Source organism: Neomonachus schauinslandi, chromosome 7 (genome assembly GCF_002201575.2).
Source record: "Neomonachus schauinslandi chromosome 7, ASM220157v2, whole genome shotgun sequence".
Lineage (NCBI taxonomy): Eukaryota > Metazoa > Chordata > Mammalia > Carnivora > Phocidae > Neomonachus > Neomonachus schauinslandi.
This window is the reverse complement of record NC_058409.1, coordinates 72,464,340-72,480,740: the sequence shown is the minus strand read 5'-3', so window position 1 is coordinate 72,480,740 and position 16,401 is coordinate 72,464,340. Positions and strand designations below refer to the sequence as shown.

The 16,401-nt window shown below is 37.7% G+C and overlaps 1 protein-coding gene across 3 annotated transcripts in view; it reads left to right on the top strand.

Moving 5' to 3' along the window:
* Positions 1-6: 6 nt before the first annotated feature.
* Positions 7-16,401, top strand: part of LIX1 (limb and CNS expressed 1) — a 59,531-nt gene continuing 43,136 nt past the window's right edge. Inside the window, exon 1 of one of the 3 annotated variants that reach the window (XM_021701634.1) lies at positions 7-31. Coding sequence is in view for 2 of the 3 variants with exons in the window: in XM_021701631.1 (XP_021557306.1) it covers positions 8,700-8,781 (82 nt within the window). In the remaining variant the exon portion in view is untranslated. Of the gene's footprint in view, positions 32-8,423; positions 8,782-14,747; positions 14,788-16,401 lie in introns of those variants that run through there. The other 2 variants (XM_021701631.1, XM_044916773.1) reach the window with 2 other exon arrangements.

Below are 16,401 nucleotides of genomic sequence, written 5' to 3'. Positions count from 1 at the left end.
TCCTATGCAACTGTAGAAGGCTGGGAATGAGGTAAAGTTCAGAATAACCATGACTTCCACAGTTGTGTAATAACTGGGAGTGTGGGAATAACTCCAAAATCTACACCACTTGCAGTGAGTGACTAATACTGTTATATTTTAAATATTTTCATATTATATTTTTATAATATATATACATAATATATATTATAAATAATGATATTAAAATTAGCATTTTTATAACATTTAGAATCAGATTATTATAGCTTAATTCATAAATAAGAGTGCCTCATAACAAAATACTTTACTTGGAATATTTGTCACAATATAACATGCTTCCATTAAAAAAAAGTAACCACTTGAATGAATCAAAAAACAAAATGCTTACTCTAACTGCTGTTGATAGAGGTTTGGCTTACATTAGGGAAAAAATACAATGTTCAGATAAGTTTTGCAAATGCTTGATGTTGTCTAAAGATATTGGGGGAACATACAGATTTTTAAGATAAAATTTTTGTTGACTGAAAGCCTCCACTATGTTTGGAGAGAAGAATAAACATGCAACAATTACATGATAGTACAAAGTAGACTACTAAAGAGCCTGGTACCATTGATCTCATGCTGAGGAACTTCCAAGGACAGTGGGTTAAGTGAAAGGCCAGAGTAATTTGGTGAGTTGTGGGGAAGAGGGATTTAGTTGAATAAGGAGACTGAAAATGACCTTGCAAAGAGGAAATCATGTAGAAGATGGATGTAATATGCTAGAGTTGGGAAAAGGGTGTTATGCAGCAAAGGAACAAACTTAAAATGATTTTGAAAATTTTTTTGGAATTAACGATGTATTGCAAAAGGAGCAATTGTAGATTTTGAGCACTATAGTGATTTGATTTTAAAGGTGTTGGGAGGGTGCCTGGCTGGCTCATTTGGTAGATCATGCAACTTTTACTTTTTAACATATTTATTTATTTGAGAGAGAGCGAGCGCACACACACACATGCGCACATGTGTGAGCAGGCGGGGCGGGGTTGGGGGAGCCAGAGGGAGAGGGAGAAGCAGGCTCCTCACTGAGCAGGGAACCTTTCAAGGGCCTGGATCTATCCCAGGACCCTGGCATCATGACTTGAGCCAAAGGCAGACATTTAAATGAGCTACCCAGGTGCCCCAATCATGTGACTCTTGATCTTGGACTCATGAATTCAAGCCTCATGTTGGGGGTAGACATTATTTTAAAAATTAAAAATTTTTTTAAATTTAAAAATAATAAAGGGGGTGGGAGGGAGAGCTAAGGGAACTTTGTCAACGTTAGACAATTTTTTGGAAGAAATTGAACAGAAGCTAAAATGTTGCACAGTCATTTTAGGTATTAAGGTTAAGACAGTCTGGGATAGAATCCTATTATACTAGAGGTATAGAGATTCTTGATTACCTTATTTTTATTTTAGAGATGAGAAAGTATTTTCAGACGTAAAATTACTTGCCCAAAGTCACATGGAGTAAATAGGATTGGGAGTGAGTGGGAAGAAAGATGGAATTTTTGATACATACCAGAAAGGCAAAAAGGTAGAAAAACCAGAGTACTCAAGTGGTTTGGAACTTTGTATCTAGCCCAGGGATTTCTTCTGCAAAGTCACCGAGGTCCAAAAACTTTGACTTGTCTTCCTGGTGTGGAGGTATGAGAGGAGACAGTCCTTACAACCAGGTCCAGGTTTTGAGTCCTATCCGCCACAAAATTTCTTCCCTTTTTAGAAAACAGGTTTTTTGTTGTTGTTTGTTTGTTTGTTTTTTCCATGATAAACCTTTCATTTTCTCACAGGCCCAAGAAAACCCTTGTCAATAGACTGAAGCCCTGAGTGGAACACTTCTGGTTTTTCATGGGGAGGTGGGAGGGGAGTAGGGTGCTAGGGTGGGGGGCAGTACTTTTTCCTTGAGCTCAACAATACTGAGGTACCTAGAGAGGATGAGAAGAATATATTATATTCTCTAACTTGGTCTTCCCCTAGTTTTCATTTTGTGGAAAAATAGGCCCCCTTTCTATACAGTTTTCTGTTTCCTTTAAACAAATTTTGAAAAGAAATATTTCTTCTGTGTCAACAGGATGCATGCTAAGTGCAGTACTCTGGTAGTTACTGCATGGGAAGTGAAATGGAAATTATAGTTTACAGTGTGAAATGGATGGACACAAGGCTTTTATCTTAATGTAAGCATATCCATAAATATAGCCTGAATTGAATTAAGAGTATCCTAATGAGGGGCGCCTGGGTGGCTCAGTCGTTAAGCGTCTGCCTTCGGCTCAGGTCGTGATCCCAGCGTCCTGGGATCGAGCCCCGCATCGGGCTCCCTGCTTGGCGGGAAGCCTGCTTCTCCCTCTCCTGCTCCCCCTGCTTGTGTTCCCTCTCTCGCTGTGTCTCTCTCTGTCAAATAAATAAATAAAATCTTAAAAAAAAAAAAAAGAGTATCCTAATGATGCAATCTTTACAGGAACCTTCATCTAAAATATATGGAGCTAGGAAATTACCAGCTTGTGCTTGAACCTAACATATCCATCAACTAATCTCAGGTTTAAGTCGTTTATTTACAACCAATAAACATTCTTCCTGGGTTTGTTTTAATCTAATAGTATTAATTTTTTTCATAGTCTAGGTTTTCATTTTATTTTGCTCATCCCTGTTGCAAAGATTTAAACACTGAAAGAACTCATACCTCCAGAAACATGTAGCTTCAGTTGGCCTGTGTAAACGTGTGTCTCATCCCCCAGCATGCCCTTCCTTTATACAAGACCTCAACTCTTTTCATTTGAGGAGAGGCTCAAAGACTCAGCTGGAGTTTCAGACACCTCTTTTAGGATCAGTCTGATCACTTTATAGCCACAACTTGTATAAAGTTTTTTCTTGAACACCCAGGAAAATAAACTCCTGTCCCAGACAGCAGAAGGTGAGGGTGGGGTGGCGTAGGGGGATGGTTCCTGTGAGAAAATGCAAGGAGAAGGAGAGGAACCAATAATTAGATAAACTTATATGAAAGAAAATATTGTTATAAAGGCCACTGGAAAAATTCACTCCAAAAACAAAACATGTTAAACTATTCTTTTTTTTTTTTTTTAAGATTTTTATTTATTTATTTGACAGAGAGAGACACAGCGAGAGAGGGAACACAAACAGGGAGAATGGGAGAGGGAGAAGCAGGCTTCCTGCGGAGCAGGGAGCCTGATGTGGGGCTTGATCCCAGGACCCTGGGATCATAACCTGAGCCGAAGGCAGACACTTAACGACTGAGCCACCCAGGCGCCCCAACATGTTAAACTATTCTTTTCAAAATATATATTATGCTGGATGTCAGCCAGCCACAGTTAAGGCAATCTGTTCAGTTTTCACAGAACACCTATCTAATGACCCAAGGGCTTGGCATTATCTCCAATCTTATAAATGAACATTCAAATTCCCTTACCTTTAAATATCTCTGAGTTTATCCTGAAAATTTAACCTGTCAACTAGTAAAACCTCCTCTGGTGAGATCTTTGGCCTCTGTAGTATTTCTTAAAGAATCAATTTTTACTTTTCTTCAAGACCAAATACCAAGACAGGGCTGCGTAATTGCTTACTTAAAACAGTCAAGATGGCATGGGCTCATTCAGGCCCCCAAATATATATAATATATAATAACAGAAGGTTCAGATAAACAGGTATACTTCCATTGTGCTTTCTGGTTAAGAGTGATGATTCTGACTACCCTGACAAGGATAAAGAGCAGTTCACTAGCAGTTTTATCCGGTGGGGAGGGATGTTATTTTAAGAAAGCATTTTTTGTAATATTGTATGAAAATGAGGAGATGTACATTCTTTTAACCTATAAATTGGATATTAATCAATTTTCTAATTATCTGTTCCTGTAGTTAAACAGATTAGTACTTGTTGATGATTTCCTAAATGTAGTGAAATATCAAAGTAAAAATGTCTGAGATAAAGTTATCTTATGTTACCTGTGTCTTTTGAATTTAATTTGTCTGAAGTTGCCTTTCTAACTGACCTTCTCATAAATACCTTGATTCAAACATCTCATTGGTCCTTTCCCAGTTGAGAGTTAACAGAGTTGATGCTAACCAGCCGTTCATTCTTCCTACTGATCTCTTCAGCTTTGTTTAGCTGACACTAAACAGTCACTAGTCATCACCTCTGCAAAGTCAGTTTCTTCCTGGCCTTGCCCTTCTTCACCCTCCGACATACCCCTAGAAACAGTCCTGCTCACAGCCCTGACCCTCTTTTGCCAATCCAGCTCTTAGGCCCTTCTAGCTCCCTTCACCTATCTCCCATTGAAATCTGGAAGGAGCTGCTATCAGTCGTTTCCCATTGTTTTTGTTTTGTTTTGTAAACTCTCTCTACTTAACTACATGACTTTAATTCTTTTTCATTTTATTTATTTTATCTCAAATTGTATATTTTTAAAAAAACATTAGCAAGTAAGTGAAGAAATAGTTTCAGGGAAGATAATCTTCCTAAATTTCAATCTGTTTTCTCCATCCCTTAGTCACTTGGTTCCTAGAGATGAGTAGCCATGACTTGGCTTAGGCTCAGTTACTGCAGGCCTCTTCTTTGGGGAGTCTGCATGCCTGCATGCCTGGAATTTCATCCTCTTCACTACAGCCTCACCTATAGGCCCATTCTCCTGGTTTACCTATTCCAGCCTCCTCCTCCGGGACAGAGCAGATCATGAAGTGGGGAGGCAAGGAGAAGAGTGGAGGTTCTCTCCTGTTTTTAACTAAAGATGATTCTTTGATGCATTTATTATGTGTTTTAACATGCTGCATGTTATTTCAATTGGTGACCCCCACTTCCTTACCCTTTTTGTGCCTGTAATGAGCCACTTAATAACAAAAATGTTACTGGAGTGATAGGAATGAATTTTCTTTTCCTTGCCAGCAAAATTATTGTTTCCATAGATTTTTTGTTGCATTGTTCATGAAATGGTGCAAAATATACCACCTTGATTTCTTTCTTTTTTTTTTTTTTTTTTATTTATTTGACAGAGAGAGACACAGTGAGAGAAGGAACATAAGCACGGGGAGTGGGGGAGGGAGAAGCAGGCTTCCCGCCGAGCAGGGAGCCCGATGTGGGACTCGATCCCAGGATCCTGGGATCATGACCCGAGCCGAAGGCAGACGCTGAACGACTGAGCCACCCAGGCGCCCTACCACCTTGATTTCTTACATTTTCGGAGTTCTGTACTCCCTGGAAGCTTAGTAAGTGTGCTGTTGCCCTGAGCCTTCCTCTTTTACCATTGGGTAATAAGTTTTGAATACTAGATATGTCAGTTGGATGCCATTTCTCACACTTCTGGGTAGTACTCTAACAGGATGTATAAAGCAACATTTTGGTTTTCACTGTAGTCATCTACCCTTGTTTTAATACTTGAATTTTTCTTTTGGCATGGGCCTACAGATGGTTGAGGTTGACAGTGAAATCTAGCATGTGAACCATAGAATCTGTATGAAATAGACATATTGCATAGGGGTTTCTTAAGCTTTTCTATCTCCTTCAGGTACTTTCTGCATCAAAGAGAATAGTGAGAAACCACTGAGTTGTTTTTTTATGTCTTACATCAGAACTCTAGGGTGAGAAGTCTTTATGGGTGGACAAGGGGAAGAAACGTTTAGCAGAGGATTTGGAAAATTTCTGCTGAAGCTTTGGACCTGATCCGAAAGAAGAAACTATACTATCCAATTGGAATGTTGTACAGTCCCCTTTCTAGAATTCTTTTTTCATTTCTTAAAATATAACTCAGTAAAGATCGTGATACTTTTATAGAATTATCTTTGCAAAGCTGTTTTGGGGTTCTCTAAGCAGACTCTTATAGTTTGCCTTCTTTAGAAAAATCTTGGGGAAGTTTGAGATTAATTTTCTTAACAAACTCTGAGTTAGCATTAGTGATGAGTATCTTTGAATTCACCCTATAATTTGTGTCTCTCATATTGTTGAAAGGATATGAGGTTTACTGTGGAATTAGAAGTGATCTATTTGAAGACCAGTCCAGCTTTTAGGAAATAAGTGTATGACTTTTTAAAAGGCTAGAAAATGTGTGATAATATTTGTGGTCATTTGTAATATAGCCACAGAATCATAGATGTTAGATCTGAAAGAAAGCATCCTACTCAGCCCCCAGATTTTCTAGATGAGAACTGTTAGACCAGAGATGAGTGACTTCTTCAAAGTTATACAGGTAACAAAAATCAAATCCTAGATCTTACTAATATTCAATTCAGTGTTCCACCACACAAAACAACCAAAATATTTTTATGTACTGCTAGAATTAAATTTATGCCCATAAAAAGTCCATTTATTGATTGAAATCTGAGCATCAACCAATTTTTATATTATCAGTCTCATTCCTTTGAGAATTCCTGTTCCTCTAATGGGAACCTTAAATATCCTGGTTTCCAATTTAGTATCACACTGAAAGTACTTGCATTCATTTATACATTGTGTCCAATCACTGTATAGTAATAGGCTTTTTGTCTACAAACCATCTAGTTTCTCTTTTAACTCATGGATGGCAAGGATACTGATGATCTCTTATTTGGCTCAGCCCATGTAAAGTACACTTTGGGACCCTAAATAAGTGTCTTAACATAAAGTGCTACTTCTTTCAAGTTCTTTTTTTTTAATAGTATCTTTGCACAGTGGGGCAGCCCCATGTCTCTGTTGTGTGTAACATACACTCCCTGTGGGCATTTACTAAGTAATAGTCATTATGATAAGAATTATTACAGCCCCATTTCTTCTGTTTCCTTTTATTAAGCCCACCCTTCTACCAACTAGCTGAAGAAGCCTATCATATGCAAAACATTTTACTTTTATATTGTCTCTAAAGAACTGTTTTCAGTAAATCATGTAATATAACATAATTATGGAATCAAAATTGGAAAGAACATTGGAGAGCACTCTCTTGTGCCTACTCTGGAAAAATAAGTAAAAGTAGAGTAGTCCTCAATAAGTCTTCAATAACTAACATAGATCACAGCCATTAAGATCTGTTCTTTTATATCTGGTATAAATCTTAATTACTACAATGGAATCCCATGACTTATATTTATGTCTCCTGTGGAAAAACTATTTAATCTTGTGAGTGGTATGGGAAATAGAGAAATCTATTAAAATCTGTTAAGATATTTTAGTAACTATATTCTTTTGAAAAATATATTTTTGCTTCTCCTGAAAATTTTAATAGAAAGAGTTACCATGAACTGAAAGGAAGTGAGTGGTATCAGATTTCACTAAACTCAATCCTGAGAATGATTGCCTTGAAGGATAAATAGGAAAACCAACATTCCCAAGCAAGCCAAAAGACAGTGCACAAAGTTTTACTTGCCACTACCCATCAGAAGTTACTATAACTTGGGTGAGAGGGAAAAAATTTAAACTTGGTTCCCAAAAAGATGCTCCTGAATTCAAGTAGAAAGTGTAATCTGGTCCCTGATGATATCCATAATCTTTTTTTTTATTGTTATGTTAATCACCATGCATTACACCATTAGTTTTTGATGTAGTATTCCATGATTCATTGCCCGGTGCTCGATGCAGAACGTGCCCTCTTTAATACCCATCACCAGGCTAACCCATCCTCCCACCCCCTCCCCTCTAGAACCCTCAGTTTGTTTCTCGGAGTCCATCGTCTCTCATGGTTCATCTCCCCCTCCGATTTCCCCCCCTCATTCTTCCCCTCCTGCTATCTTCTTTTTCTTTTTTTTTTTTAACATATATTGTATTATTTGTTTCAGAGGTACAGATCTGTGATTCAACAGTCTTGCACAATTCACAGCACTCACCATTGCACATACCCTCCCAATGTCTATCACCCAGCCACCCCATCCCTCCCACCCCCACCACTCCAGCAACCCTCAGTTTGTTTCCTGAGATTAAGAATTCCTCATATCAGTGAGGTCATATGATACATGTCTTTCTCTGATTGACTTACTTCACTCAGCATAACCCATAATCTTTATAGCACTTCTTTACCAAAGAAGAATTTAGATTGTACTAATTCTTAACTGGAAATTCCTTTGTTACTAAGTAATTTCCTTGAGAAATAACCTTCTTGATTTTATACTGGGGACAGTGCATTTGAAGGTGGAGGACCAAAAGAAATACCCAAGTCAGAAAGCTGTACACCGGGCGCCTGGGTGGCTCAGTTGGTTAAGCGACTGCCTTCAGCTCAGGTCATGATCCTGGAGTCCGGGATCGAGTCCCGCATCAGGCTCCCTGCTCAGCAGGAGCCTGCTTCTCCCTCTGACCCTCACCCCTCTCATGTGCTCTCTCTCTCTCATTCTCTCTGTCTCAAATAAATAAATAAAATCTTTAAAAAAAAAGAAAGAAAGAAAGAAAGCTGTACACCATTCAGGCAAAATGTGGTTGGAGAGGAAAGCTGGTCCCATGATTAGCGAGCTTCCCCAGCTGGCCTGTAGGTGGGTGTGTTTAACAGAAGGAAGCAATGGGAACCCGCCTGTCAGCCAGCCTTTAGAGCTAATTAGCTCAGCATACAACAAAGATAAGTGAGCCTGGGAGGAGGGCCCCCTGAGGGGTCTTTAGATTCTGGGAAATGTCTGATTGGCAGATGTTAAAAGGGATTCTTTGGTAATCCTGTGCATCAATGAGCTGCACAAATTCAGTCCAGGACTGCAAGAATTCAGGCATGAGGACACTGTGCAGTAGGCTCACACAGGCAAACCCAAGATGGACAGAACCTTGGAATCCCTGAGACACATCATTGCCCAAGTCTTGCCTCACAGAGACCCGGCTCTCGTCTTCAAAGACTGTAAGTACTGAAGGGGAAAAAGTTTTCTGAAAATAGTCCTAAACGTCTAGTCACATCCTATTTAAGTGTGATTTCTCCTAAATCTCTTTAGTCGTGAACTGTGGTCTAAGTGAAATTTAACTTGTTCCTGACTTCAGTCAGGAGAATGATTTCATTTCACCTACGGGTATTAGTCGCTGGGTTATTTTGTCAGTGATACATCTTACTAACTGGAAGTCTTTCCTAAAATACAAGACTGCCCTAAGACTTAATGAACTCTTCCAGATGCTTTTTTAAATAAAGCAGGGCTGATTGCTACTGAGATTAAAACTAAAAATAACTTAGATATGATAATAAATATTCTGTATTTGTTAACCTGTTTAATCCTCAATAACGTATATTAACTGTGTTAAATCAAGTGTTGTGTCTGAAAATTTTTGTTGCAAGCAAACAACAAATCACCAGTGAGCTCTTAAATTTTGGTAACAAATTATAACATTTTAGTTAAAAGGCCAATAAAATTAGAGTCTTCCCACCTCTGCAACATACCCCCGCAAAAAAAATCCAAACAGCTATGGCAAAGTTATTTCAAAATCCTTTTTTTTAATGATTATGAAAAATAATTCAGTCAAGCTCTCCAGTTCTAGCAATACTATTAAACCATTTGTCATGTAACTTAGTTTCTGGAACCAATTTGATTTCCTGCTGCTGCAAAACAGACTATCTTCATGTTGTATCTTATCTACAGTGAGTTTCATATTACAAAGGGCTTCTGAAATAGAATTTTGCTATGGAACTGCCCAAAAGGTAAAATGCATATGGAATTTTTTTTTCTTCAATAAGTTACAGCTTTCTTTGTGAATCTTGTTATGTTTGTCTCCATCAAAACATCAATGCTTGGATTTTTGCTCTCTGATTGCTGAATAATGTTAGTTTCCAGATGTCCTTTTAGTTTATATTTCTCATATGTGTGATGAAGAAAAAAATGTTAGGCCATTTTATTCTATAAAATTTTCTTCTTAGAAATTGTTACCAATGTGCCCTTTAATGGCATATTAAAGCACTTTATTTCCTTCCTTTCTTCCTTGCTATCTTCCTTTCTTCTTTCTGTCTTTTTGAAAATTGTCTTCAAGCATATGTCAATATCTATGCTAGACAAATAAAAATCACTCCTCTCCCAAACTAGCCTGGAGTCTATTCAGGTTTAGTGTGTTTCTTTAAGTGAAAAGGGAAGAAAAGAATGTCTTTCTCCTACAATAGCACTGAATTCACTAGTGAAGGGTAAAAGGGCTCTTGACCTGCTCAAACCTTTGGATAAATTGTATAGAACCAGGGGTCTTATGCTGCGGGTTTGGAGAGTAGAAGCAGTAAAAAGAAATAAAGGAGCAATTTTTCACTGAGTTTCTTGTGAATTTAAGAAGTTTAATCTGAAATTATATGGTCCACTTTTTAAGCTTAACTAAACCCCAGCAATTGTTTACAGTTTAGGAGAGAGAATAAAATAGAAAAGGGATTAAAATAAAACATACATTATGTTCTGTCATCCAGACCTTTGCAGGAACTCTTTTATATGGAAAGATAAGGAAGTGTCCTATTTCATATATTTCATTCATTAACATAGAACCTAAATTTGATCAGATAGCATTGTGTGCTTACCCTGGAATGGGCTGTACTCTGCAACTGCTTACCTGGCTTAATAGGTGTAGGTATTAAACAGCTGATCCTCTCCACTCAGGTGTTTCTAATATGAAAAATGACTAAATGAAAGTAAGCCAAATGGCAAATTTCTGTACCAGCACTTTTTATAACATTGAAACATCCAACCACTCACCATCCTCATGGAATAAATGGTAACAGGCTTACTCACTTTCTGGGGCAGGACATCAAAAGTCTGCCTGGGGGTTATGCCATGCCTCGGCAGCCTGTCGTGTATGTGCCAGAGTTTAGCACACGGACTCATTTTCTTTGCACACCCATAAGCTGCTGCCACCACACTCATCTTTTACACAGCTTGTAAAAAGCTGCCATCAGCCCTGAACAGCAGGTTCTGAGCAGCCTCCTCTCCTCCTAGTTACTCGTGGCCCCTTTTCCCCCACCCCAATCCAGTCTCCCTGCCAGGAGGACAGAGCTAAGCACTTGAGTACATCACTACCAAATCCTTAAGAAAAATTGCTACCTTGCTTTCCTGCAAGTTGAAAAGCCAATCCAAGAATTTTTAAAACCCAGGACAGTTGAACAAAGGAGCATTAACACACACACACACACACTCTCTCTCTCTCTCTCTCTCTCTCTCAATCTCTCTCTCTCTCTCAAAATGCTTTTCTTAATTTCTATAAATGCAAGGGCAGGTTTTTTTCTCTTTTCATTCTTTGGAAACACATGATACAAGGGATGTAAATGATCATTTGATTAACTTTTTTTGCCTTCAGTGGCTTTTGATTTATTTAAAAACAAGCAATTGTAAATTGAATTTTCTCTTCAAGTTGGTCAAGGAAAGCACCCAGAGAGTTTTCTAGTCTGAGACCGATACACATGGGGATAGTTACATTCATTTAAGGAGATGTTATTTAGATGCTTTTCTCTGCCAAGGAGGCCCTCCAGGTGGCATTTTGCAATGCATTAAATCTCTCATTTGTTTTAGACAAGGTGTTCATCTGGCAGTAGTTGCGCTTTGTTTTTTTATTTTCTTTCCTGGAAGGAAATGAATTCTATAACAATTTTTTGCTTTTTTCCAGAACTATTTCACATTTCAAATGAAAAATAATGGAAAGACATTTTAAATAAGGTGGGCTCTCAGTTTGAAATTTGCTCATCTAAACTGACGCTGGACTGTTTTTCTCCACTGCCTAAATGTCTCAAATTTGTAGCAAGAAGCTCTAGGAGTCTCCAAACCACCAGACAGAATCTCTTTGCAGGGAAATTAAGGCATAGCTCCATGTTGCCTTCCATTCCTGGCTTTGTTCAACATCCAGTTTCTTTTCATTTGTCATGTGTCACAACCAAAGATGAACTATCCTAAAAGCAGTGACAGGAGAGTCGGAGGGGACGGGCATTTTTGAGGAGAAAAGAGCTTGTCCAAAGACCTATCAGGCAATACAAAAACAGTGCATTGGGGAAGGTGGAGACAAGGCTGTAAAGGCAGGTGGAATCACGCAGAAGTGCAGGCAACAGGGAGCCATCGGCGTTAACAGTGATGCTAGATTATTTCTGCAAGTTTATGGAGTTATGTTGCATTGGGAAAAATATTATATTGACATGTGTTGGAGGTACACTTCCTGATACTAAGTTAGGAAGAATTGCAGCTTTTTCAACAGCAGAAATCCTCTTGTCCTCCTGCCCATTCACACAAGATGCAAAATTTGCGAATGTAAACATGCCTGTAGTGAGAAATCACTTTGACTAACTGAAAGCCAAAATCAAGGCAAATTTTCCTAAAACAGATTGTTAAAAAAAATGATCTTCATTGTCATTGAAGCCTTGAGAATCTGTTGGTTTCCAGCATTGACTTGATAAAGTGATGTTGGATTTCATTAATATGTTTGCCCAAATTTCATAATGAAAAAGTGAGAAGAAACCGTTACTAAACATTGTACAATTAGAAGCAAATTTCTCACGTATTTGAGGTGCATTAATTTCCATTTAGGAAACATTTTTCTGCATGAAAGTTTTTATTTATATCAGATAGGTGACTACTTCAAAAAGTATATTTTTACCCTTTGGAAAAATTGGACTAGACTATAGAGCTGTTAAAAACATCTTAGTAATCATGAATCTGGCTGTATGCAACCCAAGAGAGCAAAAATCCTCAGGAGTAAAGTATTTTCTCCATCCCATGCTTTTTAGTGTAGTTATCTGAAATCTATAAATTTGATGATACATTTATGGTTTTTGCATTTCACAGAAAGGAATGGAGTAGGATGTAAGGGTTGAAGGTACTTGTGCAGTAAAATCTCTTCACATATTGCATTGCATTCCACCACATAAAGTGCGCCTAAAAATATATGGTTAAGGAAAAATAAAACAAACCCTCCACTGCTCACTAGCTTTTTTTGGATTAACAACTGCATCTTAATTACAATAATTTGAATTTTGATAATTTTAGCATCTAAACTGTGAACTGAAGCCTATTCAAATGCTAGTTTTACTTTATTACAGGATACAATTAGTTTTATTTTAATTATACTAAGAGACAAATGCAGATTTCAGTTCAGCTATTAGTGGCATAAAGCACTGTTCTCTAATCCTTTTTTCAGTATATATACATTTGATAGATTTAAATACTGAAAGTCTCAGCCCCAGAGGAAAATTTTTCGAAATGGAAAAAAAAAATAATAAGTGGCCTCTTGATCACTTAATGGCCATCTGTCCTGATACATTTATTTTTTAATATATAAGTAAGATTTAACAAATCAAAATAAACTATGATCGACATTCAACCTGTGATCAAATCTAGTCCTCCTTCATGGTCTGCTGTTGCATCTCACTGTAGGCTTTTTTTTTTAACAGTTAAGATTTGTTAGCCTGATCTCAACTTTAACAACTTCTGAAACTCATGTGTTAAGTTACAGCCATAATAGGATACAGCTGCACAAGGGTGAGTTTCTAAGTCATGATTTTTCTGTTTAAATGATACGGTTTTACTGATTATGTGCTACAGATTGATTTAAGAAATGTAAGACAACTTTAGAAGACCTTCATAAAAGAATCTTCTGTATTTAATACATTTCATATTGAAGTTTTAACCCCAAAGGCTCTCACTTCTTTTCGTCTATGTTCAAATGCTCATGTAAGTTTAGTCTGTCAAGGTAGTTAAAACAGTCTTATTTTAAAAGAAAAAGGAAAAAAAAAACCAATTCTTATTGAAAGTTTAATATTGACAAAATAGTCAATTATTACACTCCCCGTAGTTCTCTGTATTCTTTCTCTGCTGTCCATGGAATGCTGTCTGAATTATGGTTTTGCTTTTTTTTTTTTTTCCTACTGCAATGATAATCAGTTGATCCCTATTTTGATCTCATCCCGTTAGGCAGCTGTGGGAACCGGTCATTGAGTCACCACTCCTTTGGCGCTCATAGCCTATACTATGTAGTTTACATTTCTCTTGTGCATTATGAGTTATAGCTTTGCTGGCATGTTTTTGTCCACACCTAAGTTGGAAGTCCCAGGAGGGCAAAGCCATATCTTGCTCTTCCATGTGCCCTCCTTAGCAGGTGCACAAAAGACATTTTTTGGTTGCTGATTGGTTGGTTTTCTCCCTCTCAAGAAGGGAGGAAGATTTCTCCTATTGTCAGGTGTTCTCCTTTACTATAAAATAAACTGTACCTTCTAAAACAAAATCCACTGACACCTTAATCACAGCTTAATTGCATGCAAGGTAAAACTGACAGCCAGATGAAACAGTGTGGAGGAAGAAGGGGCTCCGGAAATTAACACAGCCACCTCAGACAACTTGCCCAGAGCACTGTCTTGGGTTGGCCATGGTAGAGCACGCTAAATCATTCTATACACCACATTGGCACAGTAATTTAGATTGCCAGTCCTTATATTCATCTTCAGGGTCTAACCTCAACTGTGGGTCACCAAAGGCCGTGCACCATGCTCTTTAGGGCAAAACTCTATGCCTTGAACTTGTACATAAACCCTAGTTAGATAGCTATTTCAGAGTCGTGAAGGGCTTTCTTATAATGACTTTTCCTAGGGAGAGTACATTGTAAGCCTAAAGGCACATTTGCACAGATTGATCATTTTAACTAAACAGAATTGGTCAGCAAAGCAACCAGTGTTTGCTTTTATTTTTTTAATCTTTGATTAGTTATCTAAAATCAACAGTCCTACAAAGTCTCCTAAATACAGTGTAATGTCAGTGCCTGATGGAACATGGGAAAGATATATACTTCCTGATTGGTTAAACAGATTACATCCTGTTTTTATTTCATGTAGCTTTTGTGATTGGATGACATCATCTGACCATGGTGCATGTATAAACCACACATGAAAACTGAGGCATGTTGATGCTGTTTAATTCTGGTACACTTAATGATCTTTTATTTTAATTTGTCGTTGTGATCCCTTCTTGCTCCTTCATATTCTCTCCCCTTTATCTTCCTAAAAAAAAAAAAATTACCCAGTACTTCCAAAGATATAAAAAGGAAATGTCACTGGGGCGCCTGGGTGGCTCAGTTGTTAAGCGTCTGCCTTCGGCTCAGGTCATGATCCCAGGGTCCTGGGCTTGAGCCCCACATCGGGCTCGCTGCTCGGCGGGAAGCCTGCTTCTCCTTCTCCCACTCCCCCTGCTTGTGTTCCCTCTCTCACTGTGTCTCTCTTTGTCAAATAAATAAATAAAATCTTAAAAAATGTCACTTAAGTTTCCCCCCAAATCATTTACAGTTCAGCAATTTTAAATTTTGAAGGTGAAAATTAAACCAAAAAGAATGAGATACTTTTTGCACATTTTGGACAATCTCCCAGGAGGTTAACTTTGTAAAACAACCCAAAGGATCATAATTCCCTCAAGAAAAGTATTCAGGGAAGCGCGTGGGACCAGAGCAGAAGAAAAGAAAAAGCAAATGAAAGGAGAAACAAAACCAGCTTTCCAGCTGCTGGAAGAGCTAGGTGCTGACTCTGGAACATTTTACTAAAAGAAAGTTCCTCTCCTGGGAACAAAGTAAGACTCCAAGCTGTCTCAGTCCTGCAGTGTAGCTGTAACTATCTTTGAAAGAGTATCTACGCATAAGAAAAAGGGACCCAAGATTCCTACAAGTTGTACCTGACCTGACACGCAAGCCATGTCAGCAAGATTCCATTAGCCTGATCAAAACCTCGCAGGGCCCGAAGATGGTTATAAATGATTAGACAACTAGGTCTTGGTCAGTGTCCTGGAGTTTACCAAGCCAAACACAAGACCCAAAGATACCCTATTTTACAACCCATTTGGCACAAATCATAAATTGGCATGACACCTTTAGCTTGCCCCTTAAATTATTTGGGGGTCCTTTTTCTATTTTTCCTCAAAAAAAAAAAAAATAGGAAATCACATTTGACAAGAATAAGTTGTACATGATCGAATTGCTAGAATAGAAAATACTAATTAACTTTTTTAAAATATCACCTGCTAAGGCTGATTTAATTAAAGATTATATTAAAATATTCCGTAACATAAATCCATCTGTTTGGAGGCAGAGAATCAATGTGAAAATATGTTAATCATCTTGAAAGCCTTTTAATGATTTATCCTTAAATGGTAACCTTTCCAATTTGTCTTTAACTGTTTTGGCAAGGGGTATTTTACACAGCTAGAATTTTTTCTCTGTAAGGCAAAAACAAAGTGGTTCTTTTTTTCTGGATAGATTTATAACATACTTTTAAGAGCCCTTTTTGCATGACTCTCTCATGTAGGACTAATCTCATATTAAGTAATTGAACTGGGCAAGGAACTATGTTTCTATTTTCCTGAAGCATAAGCAGTCATTAAACATTAATTTTAAATAAAAGTTAGTTCCTTTCATTGTTTCTGCTAAGAGCAGTTCTATTGCCTTTAGCATCCATTAGAAAGTGAATAATTTGGACAAACATCCCTATTTCCAGATTTTGAGATGTAGCATTTCATTCATTTACTTTCTGGCTATTATGAAGCTTTGACTT